This window comes from Prenolepis imparis, unplaced genomic scaffold, assembly GCF_030444845.1.
Source record: "Prenolepis imparis isolate NDT839.2.m4 unplaced genomic scaffold, iyPreImpa1.0 SCAF_15, whole genome shotgun sequence".
NCBI lineage: Eukaryota > Metazoa > Arthropoda > Insecta > Hymenoptera > Formicidae > Prenolepis > Prenolepis imparis.
In genome coordinates this window covers 1,195,892-1,215,565 of record NW_028141173.1, presented here as the reverse complement: position 1 = coordinate 1,215,565, position 19,674 = coordinate 1,195,892, and the positions used below count along the sequence as shown (strand labels likewise).

At 39.9% G+C, this 19,674-nt stretch overlaps 2 protein-coding genes across 4 annotated transcripts in view; one reads left to right on the top strand and one right to left on the bottom strand.

The window, feature by feature from the left end:
- Alpha-man-iib (alpha-Mannosidase class II b) overlaps positions 1-19,674 on the bottom strand; it is a 68,994-nt gene that overhangs the window by 13,067 nt on the left and 36,253 nt on the right. For both annotated transcript variants that reach the window (XR_014427037.1, XM_083055945.1), the window contains exons 2-4: positions 18,441-18,533; positions 8,100-8,272; positions 5,577-5,710 (exon numbers count right to left, since the gene is read on the bottom strand). Coding sequence is in view for 1 of the 2 variants with exons in the window: in XM_083055945.1 (XP_082912071.1) it covers positions 5,577-5,710; positions 8,100-8,272; positions 18,441-18,533 (400 nt within the window). In the remaining variant the exon portion in view is untranslated. The remainder of the gene's footprint in view (positions 1-5,576; positions 5,711-8,099; positions 8,273-18,440; positions 18,534-19,674) is intronic.
- Positions 1-19,674, top strand: part of LOC145946365 (uncharacterized) — a 62,152-nt gene that overhangs the window by 29,697 nt on the left and 12,781 nt on the right. The gene's annotated exons all lie outside the window — the stretch shown is intronic.

The following is a 19,674-nucleotide window of genomic DNA, read 5'->3' as shown; positions in this document are numbered from 1 at the left end:
CTTCGAATAATTTTCCAGAGAAATATTCGCAAAATTTATCAATAATCTATAATGGCAATTACGTTAACACGATTAATAGGTATATTGGGTGTGTGAAGTTGGCACCCCTATGTTATGCTATCATAGTTCTGTTAAGAGTTCTGAGTTATTTAGAACCATAGGACGAGTTCTTGATAATTTTTAGAAATAGTTCCGGTCATTACAATAACGAAAATCAGTTTCAAAAAATAGGGGATCCAACTTCACATTTTTTTACACATCGAGTTCCAAAATAGTTTTGAGCAGAGTTTTAAGGTTCTTTTAAATAGTTATATAGTTCCTGATTATTTTTTGAAAGAGTTCTGCAATTTTTAGATAAAAAACGTATCTTCGATATTGAAAGCATGTTTTTTTATCTCTATAAAAATTGCAAAACTCTTTCAAAAAATAATCAGGAACTATGTAACTATTAAACAATTTAAATTTACTCACCTCACACGGTTGCTCCTTTGTTGCCCAATGCCTCCCCGGGCCTCCTTCTCGTAAAAGTTTCGAAACACTTGCACTCGCGTTATTTTTTTTCGTCCGGGTTTTAGCTATCACAATCTTCGACGCGAATAAAACCGAAGCTCCATTTTCGCGTGGCCGCTTTTTCCAAGACCCACTTTTCGCAGGGGCTTATCGAACGAAGATGATCAAGAGAGCGACGCACTCAAGTCGCCCAAGGATGCAGCGAGACGAACATTGAGCGCGATTCACGATCGACGAGATCAATTTTACGTGTGCGATCGGATTTATACGACAATTAACCGCCAAAGACGCTAATTAATACACTCGTCCTTTCGCGGACCGGCATTCTTGCCGGCGCGCGACCGAAGAAGAGCACTGGAGGTGGAGCTAGACTGGCACTGCCAGGTTCGGAACGCGCAACGATACGTCGCGCCGAGTCGTAGTGGTGGGGCATTGTAGGGCTCGCGACGTGGGAGCTCGGCAAATCACGTCGCGACTACATATCCCCACCAGGTCGTAGTGGTGTCAGGTTCGGAACGCGCAACGATACGTCGCGCCGAGTCGTAGTGGTGGGGCATTGTAGGGCTCGCGATGTGGGAGCTCGGCGAATCACGTCGCAACTACATATCCCCACCAGGTCGTAGTGGTGTCAGGTTCGGAACGCGCAACGATACGTCGCGCCGAGTCGTAGTGGTGGGGCATTGTAGGGCTCGCGACGTGGGAGCTCGGCAAATCACGTCGCGACTACATATCCCCAGCAGGTCGTAGTGGTGCCAGGTTCGGAACGCGCAACGACCAACGACACGTCGCGACAAGTCGTAGTGGTGGGGCATTGTAGCGGTCGCGATGCAACGTACGTGCGAGGTTAAGCGAATCACGTTGCGACTACATACCCTCATCAGGTCGTAGTGGTGGGGCATTGTAGGGATCGCGACGTGATTCGCCGAGCTCCCACGTCGCAACCTCTACATACCCCCACGTCGCTGCGCGTTCCGAAACTGGCAGTGCCAGTCTAGCTCCACCTCCAGTGCTCTTCTTCGATTGTTCGTGATCAATGGTCGCGCGCTTCTTGCCGGTTCGCGAAAGGACGAGTGTATTAATTAGCGTCTTTGGCGGTTAATTATCGTATAAATCCGATCGCGTCGCTCGTACCGACGTCGCAATCGCGATCGCACACGTGAATTGATCTCGTCGATCTCGCTGCATCCTTGGGCGACTTGAGTGCGTCGCGGCGAAGTCGCTCTCTTGATCATCTTCGTTCGATAAGCCGAAAAGTGGGTCTTGGAAAAAGCGGCCACGCGAAAATGGAACTTCGGTTTTATTCGCGCGCGAATAAGCTCTCGCGAGTCTCGCGTTTTACCGAAACGCGTCGAAGATTATGATAGCTAAAACCGGGGCGTCGCCGCGCGTTGCGAACGAAAAAAAATAACGCGAGTGCAAGTGTTTCGAAACTTCTACGAGGAGGTCCGGGGAGGCATCGGGCAACAAAGGAGCAACCGTGAAGTGAGTAAATTTAAATTGTTTAATAGTCACATAGTTCCTGATTATTTTTTGAAAGAGTTTTGCCATTTTTATAGAGATAAAAAAACATACTTTCAATATCGAAGATATTTTACAGAACTATGATAGCATAACATAGGGGTGCCAACTTCACACACCCTAATATATTAATCATTGGCACGAGGCATGTTTATGTTTTTAATGATTAACGCGAACACATTCGATATACTCGCGGTTTGTGCTTATTCGCAGCCAATCGACAATAACACACCGGACTTGGATGTTTAGACGTGTTTATAGCACGGAGAGGGTGCCTCGTAATCGCGAATATTTGCGTCGATGCAGCGCTCGTTCTGTAATGCACTCGAAAATTGCATACATATCGTATATCCAACGCGTGGCGAATGCAGCGGTCGCGCTTTCCCGAAACTCGGCAATTTAACGTTCCAAGCGCGTCGCGCCATACATATTCAGCAGCCTAATAATTAGGAGTTAATACACCTGAGCGGCATTATTTCAATTTAATGCAGCCGTTACAAAATCGCGCTCGCGAAATCACTGTGAAAGGAAAGAGAGGGAGAGAGAGACTCGGAACGTTTACCTTTTGCCGCATTGGACGTTGCATAATTTGCGCTTTATGCGTTTACCACCTTTGCTCTTAATAATTCGATAATTCCATTTATAAACAGTGACGCTACCGCAATATGGAAATTTAGTAAAGAATCATTAGTATGATTTGCAATTATTTAATCGTTGATCGTAAATCTGAGCTCGAGATTTGATAACGATTTGATATACAGTGATATAAGATTCACTGTGCACATGTCAACTTTTTAAATTAACATTTTAATTGTAATATTAATTGAAACAAATAAAATATTTTTTTTAATGTATAAAAAATCTCTAATTTAAAGAAGAATAGGGAAAGAAGAGCAAGAGCATATTTTAAAGTTATTATACATATTTCTAAAATATAATGCATTTCTAAGCTTGTTTTCGTCATTTTCAAATTACTCGATCCTAATTTCAACCCCTGTATTTAAAAAATATATGTATATGGAACTTTTTATAATCATTTATTTTTTATCGCTCTGGAAAATATATTCTACAAAAATACAAACGAAAAGAAATGAGAAATAATACTACTTTTAGAAAGATGATGCTCTTCAATCCTCTAAACACTAAAGCGGCAGAAAATATTTTCTACGAAAAAAATAAATCCCCTTGCGGGGGCTACGAATCTCTTAATACAGAGATAAAAAGAAACATTACGCGGAGGTGGAATTACTATTTACGACGAAAGCCAGAGCGCGTCGCGCGAAACGTGGATGTTTTCACGGGCGAAAAAGGGCCACACTATACCATCTACTCTCGCGCGTACAATGGAAATTCGGTTTTCGCGCCGGCAATGAATAACATGCCGCGCCGAAAAAAAAAAAAAAGAAACAAGCTGCTGGATTCACAATTATTTCTATTCGCGAAACGCGAACACAAGAGAGAGCGAGTACGGGTCGCTCGTTCTCGAGAACCCTCGTGTCACTTGTACACACGTTTGTATGTGGAAACCGCGCGACGACACGGTCGCAACACGCTGTACGTTTTGTTGTTGCATCCCTCTTCTCGTATCCCTCACCCTGCCGTCCCCTTACGGCGGTTAATGATCTCGTATAGGGCGTTCGTGGAAATTTCATGTCACATACGCGACGAGGATCGTTTCGCGAGAGGCGAGAAAATATTTATTTACTGAAAAACGAGAGGGTCTCTGTGACGGAGGAAACGACGATTAAACGTATTTTTGGGACACTTGAAGTGGACGTTGTTATCGTTCGTAAAATCCTACAAAGTGTTCCAACACGATATTTATCGTACATTTACATTTGATACATTTCGAATTGAGATTATTTGCTTTTAACAAGAGCAAGAATTTTGATGATTTGTGACGACGAGATTTGGAAGTCGCAGATCGAGAAATATTTAAGTATTAGGCATTATGTTTTCGATCAAATTAAATGGCTATAATTCTTACGCGTATTGTATATTGATGTTTTAATTTTTATATACAATTATTTCAAACTGCACATTCATAATATTTCCTTAAAAAATTGTAAAACATATTCTATATCTTCTATAATATTCTATAATCACTATATTTTTGAAAAATTATTTTTCTGGCAGCATACAGAAAGAATCTGTATGCCAAGATAAAAAAAAGAGAGAAATGCCATTTATATCTTATTCTATTAATAATTTTTCTCAGATAAGATAAAATAATAATAATTAATAATTTATTTAAAAAATTAAAGCAATTTGAGAAAATTGACGAGTTTAATAAATCAATCTAAAGGAGTGTTTGATTCTCTGATTTACTTTTTATAATAATTGTACATTTACATATAGAAGTAATTCTATCCGAGCTTCTCTTTTCTCGGCTCGCGCTCCGCCAGCCTTTTCTCATATTGAATTTCCAAGAGATTCCCTTGCGCAAAAACGTGCTCCATATTGCGCCGTGTCGCGATATACCTGACCCGACTATATTCAAGAAACGCCGGCAGACATTAGGAATAATCCTGCAGACCGCGGCTGCAGATATAATACGCGACATACATACGATAATAGTTATTACTTCTACAACCCCTACGTAAAGGGCAGAAGGAAAGCGCGCGAGAGAAAGAGAGAACATAGGCCGTGATATTCCAGCCGATGCAGCATATACGAGAGAAAACCTTCGCAGAGAGAGGTAAGGTAATCAACACCGACTAAAATTTGCACGGGAGGACTCTTTAAAATCTCTCGAAGTAACTGAGAGCGGGAGTGAGAAGGATCTTTTTCCTTCTTATTGCGATGACGAGAGAGAGGAGAGGAGAAGAGACCGTAATCAGGCGATTCCGAAAGGACGAAGGGGACGACGACGACGTGGCGCGAAGAGCAATTTTACGTTGAGAGATCCGCTTGCACCCGCCGTCTTATTACTCTACTGCCTTCTCCTCCTCCTGTCCACGTGGTAAGACGAGAGAAATCCTTTCCATCCACTCGAATCTTCTTCCTTCCGCGGCGCATCGACGGGGAATCCTTATTGCTTCCTACCGACCGACGCTTGGCTAGCAAACGTGAGGGATATCTCACCTATAGCCTACCTATCTAACCTACGGTAACCGGAATTCTCCCGACGTTCTCTTGGCTGCCGATAGAATGTTTTCGAGCATCCGGCTTGATCTTTATGTCGTTCAAGGGAAGAGGATGTGTTCCTTCTTCTCTCGTCATATACACGCTGAACCCTCCCGTTCGAGTTTTCCCGCGATTCGATCGATAGTTTGGCGAATTTCTCATCATTCTTCGGCGAATTTCGCGTAACGTTTAGTATCAACGCGTTTCCTTCAACCCTCTACTATTCAACTTTCAAGTCGGTCGCACATAGGTTTCGTTTAATTTTCTGTTCACGTTTTTCCGTGTTAATTTTAGAGATTTTGAAAAGCATTTATTTATAATTTTATTTTTTTCAAGTTCTCCAAGTTTTTCGAATCAAATAAAATATTTAAATTTTCGTCTTTCGAGAGTGTGTACTTTGTTCTCGTGCACGTTTTACTTACCTTCAATGAGTTGGTCCAGCATGGCATAAATGTGGGATGTCGCTTCGTCGGTCATGACCCAGCCACCGGTGGTCATCTCCAGTCGACCGTCCTTGACCAATCTCTTCACGACCATCTTCTTCGTTGGATGGGCACTGAAAAACGAAAATAATATCTAATCTAATTAAGAGATAACGGATGCGAGTTTCAATAAAATAAAATTGAATCTTTTCTTCCACACAAAAACAACGATCAAATTTTAAAATACTCTTTCAAGTTTAATAAAAAATAAATACAATTTTATGACAAACAAGTATAATTAACATTTATGGATGAATCTGATTTCTTTACATCTCGCGTAAATAATCGCGCTCGGTTGTAAATGATCAATCTCGTTCGATCTGGATCAAGGCAGTCGAATTTAATCATTCTCGCGTGACTTGTCCTGTCGCACCTTGTTTTATAACACCCATCACGCAATTCGGGTCGCAAATCATATTTATCGCCGTCGCCGCTGTCCCATTTCAGCCTCGACTAGGATTTACGTGATTTGTGCGTCCGAGAGAGTGTTATGTACGACCTATATAACCTACCCTATTCGAAGGTGGTTTCCACATTACGTCGTTTATGTCGGCCATAAAGCCACCACGGATTCCACCTGCCATACGTTTCTCTCTCTCCCTCTCTCTCTCACACATAAACACACACACACACACACACACACTCTCTGTTTTCCCCGGTGGCTAGTAGGTTGGTTTAAGGTCGCTAAGGCTAAGGTGGTTACGCCCAGGCCAAACTGGGGCATTTTGGAGATGAGCTTTCCTCGACACGGGTCTGTTTAAACTGCACCACTATCGATATAATAAATTTTTTATACACGCCGAAACCCGCGACGCATACCGTTACGCTTTCTTGGCGTTTTACGTTTTCTTCAGGGTTTAGGGGCACGTCGGTATAAATGGTGATTGGTTACATAAGAAATTTGGATCGACGAGTATATCGAAATAAAACGCAGAATGTGAAAATCAAAAATTATCGAACTACTAAATATAAAATCTCATAAAATAAAATATAAAGTAGTTTACATTCTGCATTTTATTTTGATGTACATACTCGTTCAAATCTTTTATATAAAATAAAAATTAAGTGATAATATATCATATATTATATTACTTTATATTTTATTTTAATAATTTTATTTTTATCTTATATATATATCAAAAACATTTTAAGATCTTCGATTATTTATATATATTATGTAATTATACCACTTTTTCTTTACGAGAACCGCTTTTTTTTAAGTTCGAATCGCACTCAACGATTTGCAAGTACTTTTTCTTCTCACTGATCCGGGTATAGATTCGCAGGATAACTAAATCCTCGAGTAAAAATTACTTTTCAGTAAACCTTCGGATCCTATTCTGTTCTTATAGGAGGAGGAAGTAATGAAAGCGAGCTCTCCTCTGCGCGAAACTCATTTGGGAAACTTATCATTTTATCCGCACCCTCTTTCTCTTCTTTCTTTCTCTCTCTCGTTTCTCGGAATCCACTTTTATGCTCGCGACACTTTTCCATCTACTTTCATCCACGGCTTTTTCGCGGCTCGTTAAAAAGAGAAGGACTTCTCCGCTTCTCGTTGTTCTCGGGTTTCCGTTTCCCGTTCTTTCGCGCGCCAAGTGCTTCGAGAATCACTACTCTCGATACTATCCGCTCTTTCCCACTCAATGGCCTATTTTACGACGATCCATTTCGAGAGAGAGAGAGAGAGAGAGAGAGAGAGAGAGAGAGAGAGAGAGAGAGAGGGAGAGAGATGTTTGCGTGACGAGCTCGCAATTTACTTAATACACAAACTAACGTTTGTCTTTAATTACAAATGCGGAAACTAACGTCTGTCTTTGCGGAAGTGTAACATCATTGATGAGTAGATTATCGATTGTTTTCAAGTCGCGAATTAAAATTTATAACGATGTGCACGTTATCAGACAAGTTGTTACACGAAAATGTTTGCTTTGAGTCATATTTTATAGCTCACTTGGAAAGAAAGAGAAAAAGAAGAAAAATACTTGCAGGAGAATCGTGGTTTTCTTTATATGTATACACAAAATTGACTAAAGTTTATCTTTCATTATGAATACAAAAACCGACGACCGTATTAGAGATTCATCTTTCACAAAAATTAAACCATTGGGAAGGTGATTTTACTCGCGAGTCGGAATTTAGAAAATAATTTTTTGCTCCTTTATTAAAAATTTGCAGAATGTTACTTTGAAATAGCAATCTTATTCAATTTCTATTTGTTTATCATCATTAACATTCGTTATTTCATAATTTATTTATCAGCTGTTTTTTTACAATTATTTCAATTATTAAAAGTGTAAAATCTGATTTATTTATTTTGTTAATAATTAATTTTATTATAATTTCAAAAAAATATATATTTCGATGCATTCTTTGATGTTTAGCATTTAAAGCCTTTTCCTCCATTTGGCACGCAAAATATTTCGCATATAGGTATGTATATTGCGCATATGCGCATACACTCACCTGTCCCACCATAGCGACAAGAACGAGACTTCGCTCCAGATAAAGGTCATATTCGGCCACTGCTGCAGCTTCGAGACCATGTTGTTTAGGATGCTCCGCGTGGAGCTGTGGAAGTACTGCTCGAATGTCTTCAGCCATCCCGGATCGGTGTGGCTGTGAGGCACAAGGATAACCTGAAACAGAGAAACGCAACCATCGTTTTATCAGAAACGTGCCAGAAATAGCAAATATGCTATTGCGCATGGAAGTTAATGCCTCCCCTGCTTCGTTCAAGTTTCACTCAACTTGATAAAAGAATCATTTTAATCGAGCTATCGATAGAAATCACACGATGCTATCTTAGTTTGTTAAATAAAACAATTTAACAAACTTCTTATTATCACTTTCTTTTTATATGTACAAGAAATATGATACGCTTTTTAAAAAATTTGCTTTCTAACAACATACAATAATAGCCTCAATTTTATAAAAGACTCGATTTGATAAAAAATTTATTGAGGGCAACAGAAAAATTTGTCCGAGATAAAAAGTCGTTACTTATGAACTTGATAGTCTCTATGAATTAATTCGCCATTCTAAACTGTTCATTCATCAATCGTATTAGGGCGAAATTATTAATCGAATCGATGCGAGCAGACGGTTCTATATATCGGTGATCTAATTCTCGCACTCGTTCATCGAGTCCGCTCTCAATTTTCGACGCTAACAGACCGATAGATTCATGAAGATTCGTTAATTAGTACGCGCTACATCCACGTCAGCTTGACGACATTATAACGATGGTATTAATTGACACAGAGTCGCTGCTCTAATTCGACGAAGTTAACTATACGACCGATTCACGCGCGATTTTATTAGTTTATCTTTGGCGAACCTGACTACCTTTCTCTTTTTCTCTCTCTCTCGTTCAAAAAAAAGTTTTTCAATCTGTCTCGAGTGTCGATATTTGTGAAGTGGAGTGCGAACGAGACATTTTTTTTTTTTTATTTGCAGATTCCATGCGGGCGTACGCCGTTGTGCGATTTTATTGATGCTCGCTTTGTTGCTAATATTTCAGGCGGGAATGAGATTAAAGTGCCAGTAGATTTTTAAATCGCGCAAGTATTATTATATTATAGACACATGCTGTCGTGATCATAAATTTCGTTCGCAAATTAATAATCATAGCAAGTGTAATTTCATAACGTTATCACTTTAAATTTACAGAAAAATATCTTTTTCTTTTTATTTATTGCGTAAAATTTTACTTAAAATTCAAAATTTCTGGATCATCCCTTCTGCGTGTGTTTATTATATTTATTTACAGAGAATACTTTGATAAATTTAATTGGTCGCACAGGGTCCTAGGATAACTCGCTTGTAATAGTTGTCCCCGTAATCACACGGAACGACATTGTCAATATCGCGTAATTGATATACAACATATACCGGTTATGGCGAGTTAATAATTCAAACGACGTGAGACGCAACATCGCGCTCGACACAACGCGCGAAATTTATTACGCGTTGTCGCCGCTGAATTTATGCAATTTGGAACGCGTCAGCGGACGATAATGAATCTCCCGAACCCGGGTTTACATCTCCTTTAATGCACGAAGCCGATACTTTCAGCGACTGTGCGATCTTTCGCGTACAATGGATTGTACGTTTGTATTTTTCGACAGCTATTTGTTAAAGTGTCTCTAATAATTCTTAAAAAATATATAATAAAATATGTAGATATATTTTCTAATTATCGCACTCGTTCATCGAGTCCGCCCTCAATTTTCCATGCTAATAGCCCGATAGATTCATGAACGTCAAATTCGTGACGTCGGTTTGACGATATTATAACGACGATATAATTGATGCAGAGCCGTGTCTCGTCCTTGCTCTAATTAGACGAATTAACTAATGGTCCATTCGCGGGCGATTTATTAGTTTACCTTTGGTGAACCTGATGTCTATTTCTCTCTCGGCCTTGTTCAAAAAGTATTTCAATCTGTCTCGAGTTTCGATATTTGTGAAGTGGAGTGCGAACGAGATATTTTTTTTTCTGTTTGCAGATACTATGAGGGCGTATGCCATTGCGCGATTTTATCGCTGCTCGCTTTGTCGCTAATATTTAGCAGAGGGAACGCGATTAAAATGTGATTAGACTTTTAAATCGCGCGAGCAAAAGTATTATTACATTATAATACATATATGTACAAATAATGATTGCACAAATGTTTTTGTATGATTTTTAAACTGCGAAATATCGAAAGGTTTAAATTTTCATTCGTTGGTTAAAAATTACGAGCCCCTCCAGAGAGTAAATGAACTTTGGTTTTTCGTTCTCTGCGAACGGAACGGAAGTGGGTACCTTGGGAAAGCCGATCGAATATTCGATTTGCGAGCTACACGAGGTGGCGTAAATCTTTTAAACGAGAATCAACTCACAGCGGTAACTGTCATTAGTCGTCGTCCCTCCGCTGCTGACTGCTTCTCTCGGTCCGAGCTCTGCATTTTCACCGAGATTTCGACCGCCGCTGATCAAATTCACGTCGGCCTTAATTTCATTTCGCGCTCACTACGCGGACAAATTGGAGCGTTCTTTCGCGCGGAACGCGTTCCCGAATTCGCGAAAGCTACCTCTCTCCCTCTTGTTAATCAAAATTCGTTTCGTCGAGCACATCTCCCCTGCAACGACAGACAACGTTGTTTTCCCGCGTATTGTTTATCGCGAATTATTTTTCATTTCCGCTGTTTGTTCTCTCAAAAGAAGGGATATATTTTTTTTCTTTTTTGAGAGAGAAGAGAATTCTACATGTCATTGTTCAATATTTTAATAATATGATTTATATTAATTTTTATTCCTCGTTCGATATACATCTCTGTGAAAGTGCTTAATAAATAACCTTAACAATTAAATTCATGTATTCACGGAAGAACACTATCGCTATACCTAATCTTGATCACGGCTATAGGAATAGTCAAGAGCTAACGGCGACGCGGGATCCATTTCACAGGACAAATAAGCGAAGTTGCCGGCACAAGCTGCAGGCGGGGATACCCGGCCTGTGCACACGAGACGCGACGCAGCCGAGAGCTTATTGGTATGCATGAGACAAGCACGTCGGGTCATAGCGCCCCTTTAATACACCCCTGGCCCTTTTGCCCTCGTCTGTTCTCTCTCTCTCTTTCTCTTTCTCCGACCGGAGAGCAGAGCCATGGCAGACGATCGTCCTTCCGCCGGGGTTCGCCCTTCCTCCACATCACCCTTTTACTCTCTCCACGACCCAAGGTGTACTTTGTCACCTCGCCGGTAACTTCGCCAGCTACTTGCCGGGATCGCTATTATCGCCCTTAACCGCGACGTCAGGTGGAAGATGGAGCGTTGGCGCGCGGAATCACGTCTGTCCTTGCTCGAGATTCTCATCCGAAGCCGGGGAACCGAATTGGAATGCAGATTGAAGCGTGAGGGAGCGTTATACGATCGGGGAGAGACGGCAATTGTCGCGCGGCCGTTAACTGCATCGAATATTAATTACTCTAGCTTTGTGGAAATGCGCGATGAGAGATTGACCGGACACAATAATCTTGAGACGGATCCAGAGGACCAAGCTTTCCCATCGCGAAAAACGCATTGTCCCCCGGATCTTTTCTTTCTTTTTTTCTTAATGATAAATTAATGAGAAGAAAACACGATAATGATGGGGAGGAAATAATATCGAGAAAGAAGGGGCGATAAACAGGAAACGTAAAATTTTTCGAACCGATGCCAAAGACAGAATCTTTACAGTGGACCTAACGGAGCGTCGTTACGTTCCTCTCGCATCGAGACACGCCCGTAAAAATGCGACGTGGATAAAAAATGGAGATAATCGTGAGAAGAGATCGGGGTGGGTTTTGACAGACGACCGAGACCCAGACTCGTTTCATTATATTGTATCTGGCACTGCATCGAATCGGTCGGGATAGGCGACCGGGATTAAGAGACCCTCCTTCTTCGATTTTTTTTACGAGTATTGGTCCTATAACCATAGAGAGAAAAAGGTATAGAGAAAGAAAGAGAGAGAGAGAGAGAGAGAGAGAGAAACGTCTCTCGTCTCTCGCAGGTGGCTCGTCCTGCGGATGATCTTGACGCGAAATTGCGGATCTGTTGTTTGCGCGTCTCACTTTTACGAGACTACGGGTCGCCTCCAAGAAAGTACGTCTCGATCGAGGGCTCGATCGGGGTTAATCGAAACCCTATCGTTCTGCTCGAACGCACGCTCCCTTCGCTTGAAAATACAAATTTAGAAATCTTGTTAAAGTAGCCGCTCTATCGTGGCATTTTGAGACAAAATTAACTCCTATGCGCGCAAACTCGCACGTTTTTACGTGTACGCAGAAGAGAAAGCTTTATTTCTCTTAATAAATATAGCATTGAATTTAAACGACCGCGTTTGGATAGTTTTGGATAATTTTGTCAAAATAAAGTGGCACTAAAAAGACCGACATATACTCGCATTAAAAAAAAAATATTACAATTATGAAATGAAACTAAATAGTTTTCATTCTTTTGTAATTAAAACTTGCAGAAATTATATACATATATGAATTACATTTTCATCTCTGATTTATGTAGTGCTTTCCTGCCTTTTGTTCTAGTTATCAAACCAGCGCTCGTGGCAAAATAAATTATATTTTATTTCGGTACAAAGAATTAAAAAAAAAAAAAAAAAAAAAAAAGGAAACAAACCGCGACGTAAACGTAAAAAATGTGCTGTAGCGTCACATATGTCTTCTCGTTTGGTTAACACTAAAAATTTAGTCAAGGGGCCGTTAACACTGTAACGGAGCACCGAACTTTTCGAATCTCGCGGCAGTAAAGTCCCAACTTTGGGGATATGTAGTTACTGGCTACAACTTTCACGTAGTTTCGCGGCAATGTAAATAACTCTCTTAAGAAGTCCTTGCTACACATAACACACGCCACGGAAAAATTGTTACGTACGGGATGTCTTATGCAAGTTTTATTTCCCACAAGTAATAGATAGCATCTATCTATAGCAACAGCAATATATTTTATTTTATTTCATCGCAAAAATATATCTCATTCTTTTTTTCTTAACAAAAGTTTCCATCGTAATTTAATTGAAAGTATCTAGTCATTATTAATTATTTTTTTATTATAAGATTTCTGTTTGAAAAGGAATAAAATCGTCTTGTTGCGAAACGTCTTATCGTGAAAGATTAGCTCGAATGCACACCCGAGTTGCTACCCATTATTTTATTCAGCGCTCCCTTCTCTCAGACCGTGACCCAATTTATTGTTATTACCCGATGTTATAAATATTCGCAACGTCACGCTCCTGATTGGCCCTCGGAAGGAGGAACGTGATGCAAAGTTGGCCCGTTTCTCTCCCAGTTGTCCGGAGAATGCAAATAATCTCGAGTATTTTCCCGAGTGAGGCTTGCCACTTTGTTCGAGGGCTTTGAATGTAAATCGTTGGATTGCGCTATTTATACATGGACCGAGAATGAAATAGCGCCGTCGAAGGAGTAAACAACGGAAGACCAAAGGAGCAAATACGAGAGATGCGAAAGTGGAACGCGCGTTTAAAGTTTTGGCATATTTTTTTTTATCGGAAAATAGATAATAAACCGAAGGAAACAGAATGCAAATATTCATCGATAATGCATGTATTCCAACTTTTTATGCGAGAAAAAAATTAAGCACCATCAGTCTTGCAGGAGTACCGTAATATAACTGATGACAGCATCGATCTTTTGCGTGAAATTGAAATAGACTATTCTTTAATATACAAATATATCGATAGTGCACCGATGAAAAATATCGTAACTGTAAATTTCCGAGGAGATTACATCTCTCTCTTTTTTATATAATATATAATTTTATCTGTATGTTTCTTATTTTGCATACAAATAATTTCTACATTTGTTGAAAAAGCATATCGCTGATAAAATAGCGCTGGAAAAAGACTGTAGCTAAATTATAAAATTATGAAAAAGTAATATATATAATAAAAATAAAATGTCGAGTAATTTTTTCTCTCAAGCTTCTTTAATATCAAAAAATCTCTCTGTGATTAAAAAAGAGATTTAATGCGTTCGTAAAATTAAACTGTTTTTTTTTCTTATTACATTTAATTTCAATGTTACAGCAGCAGATTGGAACATCGTATATTTATAATTATATTACAATCGTTACAGCACGCTCGCGTCGTATCCTTTTGAAAGAGACAGGAAGATAGTGCACGTGTAAGTGGAAATGCACTCGCTCTTTGAGAAGCCGCGAGAGATACGAGCCAGAAACTTGGTTAACGAATCCCTCAAATGTCTCAGATGATACATCGACGTAATTGGCTTGTCGACACGAGGCACTGGATTCGCCTTCAAGATTTCGCGAATGTAGACTACGGTGTTGCGGATATATCGACAGCTCACATACAAGGGTAAGTCATGCAATTCTAAAGTCATACTATTTTTTTATGAATTATTAAAAAATATATAAATATAATTTTTTGTGTATATAAATTATATTATTGTCCTTTCCCCTCTTTTTTAATTATATATATTAAATATAAATACTTTTGTATTTTAATTAAATACAATTAAAATATATAATATTTTATGTGAGTATTACTCTTTCATAATTATATTATCATCATGATACGTGGAAAAAAATATTATATTCGAAAAAAAAAATATCCAACGAATCTATATACGAAACGCTCCGCTACTATTTTCGCGCTGTTATCGGCACGATCGACTTTCTATAAACCAATAGCGATTGCTATATGACTTGACGGAACGCTTCCTTCCTTCCTTCCTTCCTGGGTCTCGACATTGCTAAATCCCCGTACCAATACGGGCGAATTCAGATCGTAAAGGACGGACTTACAAGCGCATTCGATGCATTCCGTCCCCGAAATCGCGCCCATTGCCCGCTATTGTCGCGCACGTTTTCCGAAGGGCGACCGCCGCCCGCGCCATTGTATCTCCACGACAATGGTCTGATGAGCTGGTATTGTCGTATTCGTCCAACTCTATTTGTACCCCGTATTCGAAAGAGTGACGCGGCGAGAGAAAAAAAGGGAAAGAGAGAGAGAGGAGATCGCACAGTGTCACGTTTGGATTTTTAATGACGGGTTGGCTCGAGTAGTCTCGAGCAGTTGGTTCAACGCTCTCGCTATACGGAATACCCAGATCCGTAATCCCGTCCAGGATTAACCGAGCAGAGACCGGAGCGGATGAGGTATTTTACTGACGACGCAACGTCGAGATTCTCGGTTCGCGATTCCAAGTCTCAACGTGAACAAGACGCGGAGCTTTCGCGAGATATTGCGTCCTTCGCAATTTTCTTCGGGGGGGAAAAAAAGGGAAAAGACTCGCGAGTCTGCCAATAAAATGGCAAATAAAGCGAGGAGCGTATATACCTCTCGCGCGAAAAAGCAATTATACGCGAAAGAAGCGCCCGACGACTTTTACCATAGAACGGTCGTTGTAGCGGCTCTCGTGACAACATCTGCAGAAGAACAAGGACCTGTAATTACTGCAACTTCCACTGCTTTTTCCAGAGAGAGAGGTTGAAACGGAAACGGAGTGCATCTTCCTTCTACTTGAAAAACTATTTCACACACACACACACACACACATACGTGAAGAGAATGCTTTGTGTGCGCTTGTAGATTTTTCATTCCTCTCCGTCCATACATTTCGAAAGCATGGTCGATGCTATATCAAGTACTAAACTTTTGTTCAAAAACGACGCAGGCATCGCTAGAAATTCATTTTCGAACGCCTTCTTTCCTTCGAGACGGATCGAAGGGTCGACACGGGGCGAAATGTGCTCCCCTATCTCTCTTTCTTTCTCTCTCTCCCTATCTCGAAAATGAATTTTACATATTCCGAGATTTTCCGCGCGATTACCCGAAGAATTCCTTCTTCCTACGCGTAATTACCCGTCGTTGCCTAGCGCGCTGTCACGTTGATGCGCGCTCGCACAATTTTACAATGAAAAAAAATAATAAAACCGCGCAAGAGAAGCGCTAATTTATCACATCGTTTCAAAAATGACACAAAAATTAAAAAAATATAAAAATAAAAATAATAACGTTGAGGAAAACAAATTATAAAACTACGTTATGCAACATTAACGCTCGCTGTGATAACGTCACTTGCATAATACTCCATAATGCTTCACTTTTAGATTAAATATTGTATGTATGTACGCGTGCATTCAAGAGAACATGCGAGAGAATCTCATATTTTTTTGTTATTTTTTTCGAAACGAAAAGGTACGGATATTTGCAATGAATTTGTTCGTTTCAAAATTCCATTTTTCGCCAGTTTGTCTTGTCAGCAATTATTCTATACAGATTGGACTGAAACGCTCGCAGTACGCTCGAATCCCGTAAGTACCTTGTAAACATTAGCGTAGTCACAAAGTGTAATACGCGAAAGCACCCTGGAAACGGAAAATTGCCGGGATTCATAATGGTGAATTGTTCGCGGGAGCTTTGATCAAACGATTCTGTCAGTTGTCTCGTCGAGAGCAGACCGTCATGGGTCCAGGTTAATGGACGCCCCGTACAAAGGTTTGTCCGAAAACCGCGACATGTGGGATTTACAGTACTCGTACGAGTACTGCATACACGAGAGAGGTAGGAGAAAGAGTGGAGGAAAGGGGATTTTTCCGAGTGCATACGCGTTTTCCGTCAGGTAAATAAATAAGCGCACGACTTTGCAGACGTGCGCCGGGACGCGTTCGTAATTTAAAATTTATTACGTCACAAAGGACTTGGCGATATCGAATAACGATTTACAGACTTTTGCAGAAGAGTCGTAATTCACACGGGAATTTAACGGAGACAGGCGGAATAATCGATTTGCTTTCGGTTAAACACGCGAAAATAACTTTTTTTTTTATAAATTGTAGCATGTGTAATAAAATTAAATATATATTAGTTATTTTTCACGATTTTGTTAACTTTATCATTGAGAAATTATCGTACTGTTTGTTCACTTATACGTTTTCGATCTCATTTGGCGTTGCGTAAAAATATCGCAATTTGGACTGTTTTTAATTAATCGTATTAATTAGGCTCTCGTTTTGTGCGAGATAAAATTGTGCGTTCGATTCGTTTTCGATGAAGTAAGAAAAAACGATTGTAAATAGCACAGAGCAAGCCTGACAAAGACCTCGTTACGCTACCCGCGATTGGTGTCACGCACGGCTGAGCAGAGAAGTACCTTTACTACTTACGATACTTACGAGTGTTCTCCACTCCGCGAGTAAGTATCGTAAAAGATATCCTTAAATGTCTCTTTTATCTCGCTAACTCTCGAAATGTTCGAGAGTGATTCTGCGGGTAATTACGCGTTTTATTATAATATGTAAAAAAATATATATTATCAGATTATTTCACTAATAAAGATCGATTCGATTAGTTTATTTCCTCGACACATATGATTTTGCTAAATTATAAGAAATATTTTTCGGCGATAAGTTAATAAAACGTCGCGTGTAAGAATAAACTGACAAATATCGTTTCCGTCCAAATGTAAAGAGAAAAAAAGATATAGAAAATAATATGGTCGCGCAGATTTTTGAGCGGTATGCAAATTGCGAGAATAAACTCCCGAAAGATCGAAATGCTTTATAACACCATAAACAAAGCCTCCTTCGCGATTCTCCGGCGCGTCAGACGAGCTTTTTACACTCCCTTGGCATCGTAAATCCTCGCTCGCGCATTAACGGGCAACGTGAAAGCACGTTGAGAAGAGAGCTTTTGCACGAGCGGATACCTCGTATTCGCCCCCAACGTTTCCGGCTGTTTATATCGTCTTACGCTTTTCTCCCATGCCCGATAATTTTATACAATAATTCCCTCTTACGCTCCCTCGCACCTTCCACCACATTTGCAACGGCCCGTTTATTCGCAGCTGCATTATTGCATCGGATCCTTTATATACAGCAATATATTTAAAATAGCAACATCATGTTATAAAGCAACGGTGAAGGTGTCAAAAGCCTATATGATATAGATACGCTTGCAGTATGCTTTATTAGATTATTAGTTTATAAAGTAATTGCAATTCTCTTTATAAGGTAATTTATTATTGGAATATATTTCAGTCTCTCGCACTTATCTCGCAATTAACGATCGACTTTAAGCTTTTAATAAGATTGAACTCATTTTATCCCAAAATTGACAGTGACAAATCGTAACACAATCGTGTACCTTCGACGTAATGACGTAAGGGTGGCTTAGGGAAGCGAGACTGCTACTTTATTGGGAAAACCCAATTTTAGAATCGCAATTTTACACACGCGAGCGTGAAATATTTCGTCGATCAATTAAACCTTACCTTCAAAGGTGGCCTCGTCGGATCCTTCCGCAGCTCCGCGAAACGCGCTTCGAAGCTGTCGTCCCAATATTCCCGACTTCGCATCCATGAGGGCTGCAACAGAAGGGGTAAACAACCGTGAGAAATTTCGCGTTACACAACCGGATATTGCTGCGCGGCTAATAAAAGCAAAGCCACGAGGACGTGAATTTCGTTCTCGCCCCGTACATAACAAAGGTATAGAATAAAATAAAATAACGTAACGTTGTATGTACATATACATACATGTATATAATGTATGTATGTACATATACATATGCCGCTGCACCTTTTCGTTCGGCCAAGTTGGAAGTTGATGGATGTTGGTAATTTCGTGAGAAGAGATTAATTGGTCTTTCGTTTTTAATTTAACTAGATTTTCGCGCGTTTATAAATACACGTTGCACAAAATATTACCGCGTCCATCTTAAGCGAAAAACTTAATAAAGTTCGCGCAAATCGCGTGTTTAATTTCTGAATTTCGTCCAATTATCGTCGTATTTACCTCGTTTTGCAGATTCATTTGACACACGTCAGTCTTATCATATTGTTTGTACTTGTCTGTTTCGCGATAACGTTCTCGTGTGTCGAATTAAATAACGATTAAATATAAACGTGAATATCTATTCGTCTCTTTCTTCGCGCAACCTCGCGTGCGTTGTTCCTTTTTATCGCCTCGTGTTAATAACGGCTTTATCGCGGTAATAGTTTTGACGCGATCCCATGTCGATAAGGTAAACGCACGTAGCGAAATCACGAGATGACGTCGATGTTGACTTTACACGAAAGCTCTCGCTTTCGCCATCGAGATTCCGCGCACAACGAAAATGCAAGCAAAACATTTCCGAGCCAAAACAAGCAAGAGGAAATATTCCCGTTTTACAAAAGATTTTTTACGAATTACAGTTTCAAAGTTCAAATGCATCGCGCAAATATTTCGACAGGTACTTATCTTAATTGGATTTTACTTTAAATATGAAAAAATGTAATTTATTGCTTCGAGTATCGAGAAAGATATTTAACGATAAGAGAGCTCTGAACTTTCAGGCGCACAAATAAAAAGTCTCGTTCAGCCTAGCTTAAGACTTTGTCGTAGAACTTGCGAGAAATTCAAATGCAATAGTTTTTAAGATACCTTGTTTAAAGGCAACAATATATACCTGAATACCGTCCGCGACGCGAACTCGAGGATGGGAAGTAATGAAGTAGAGCGAAA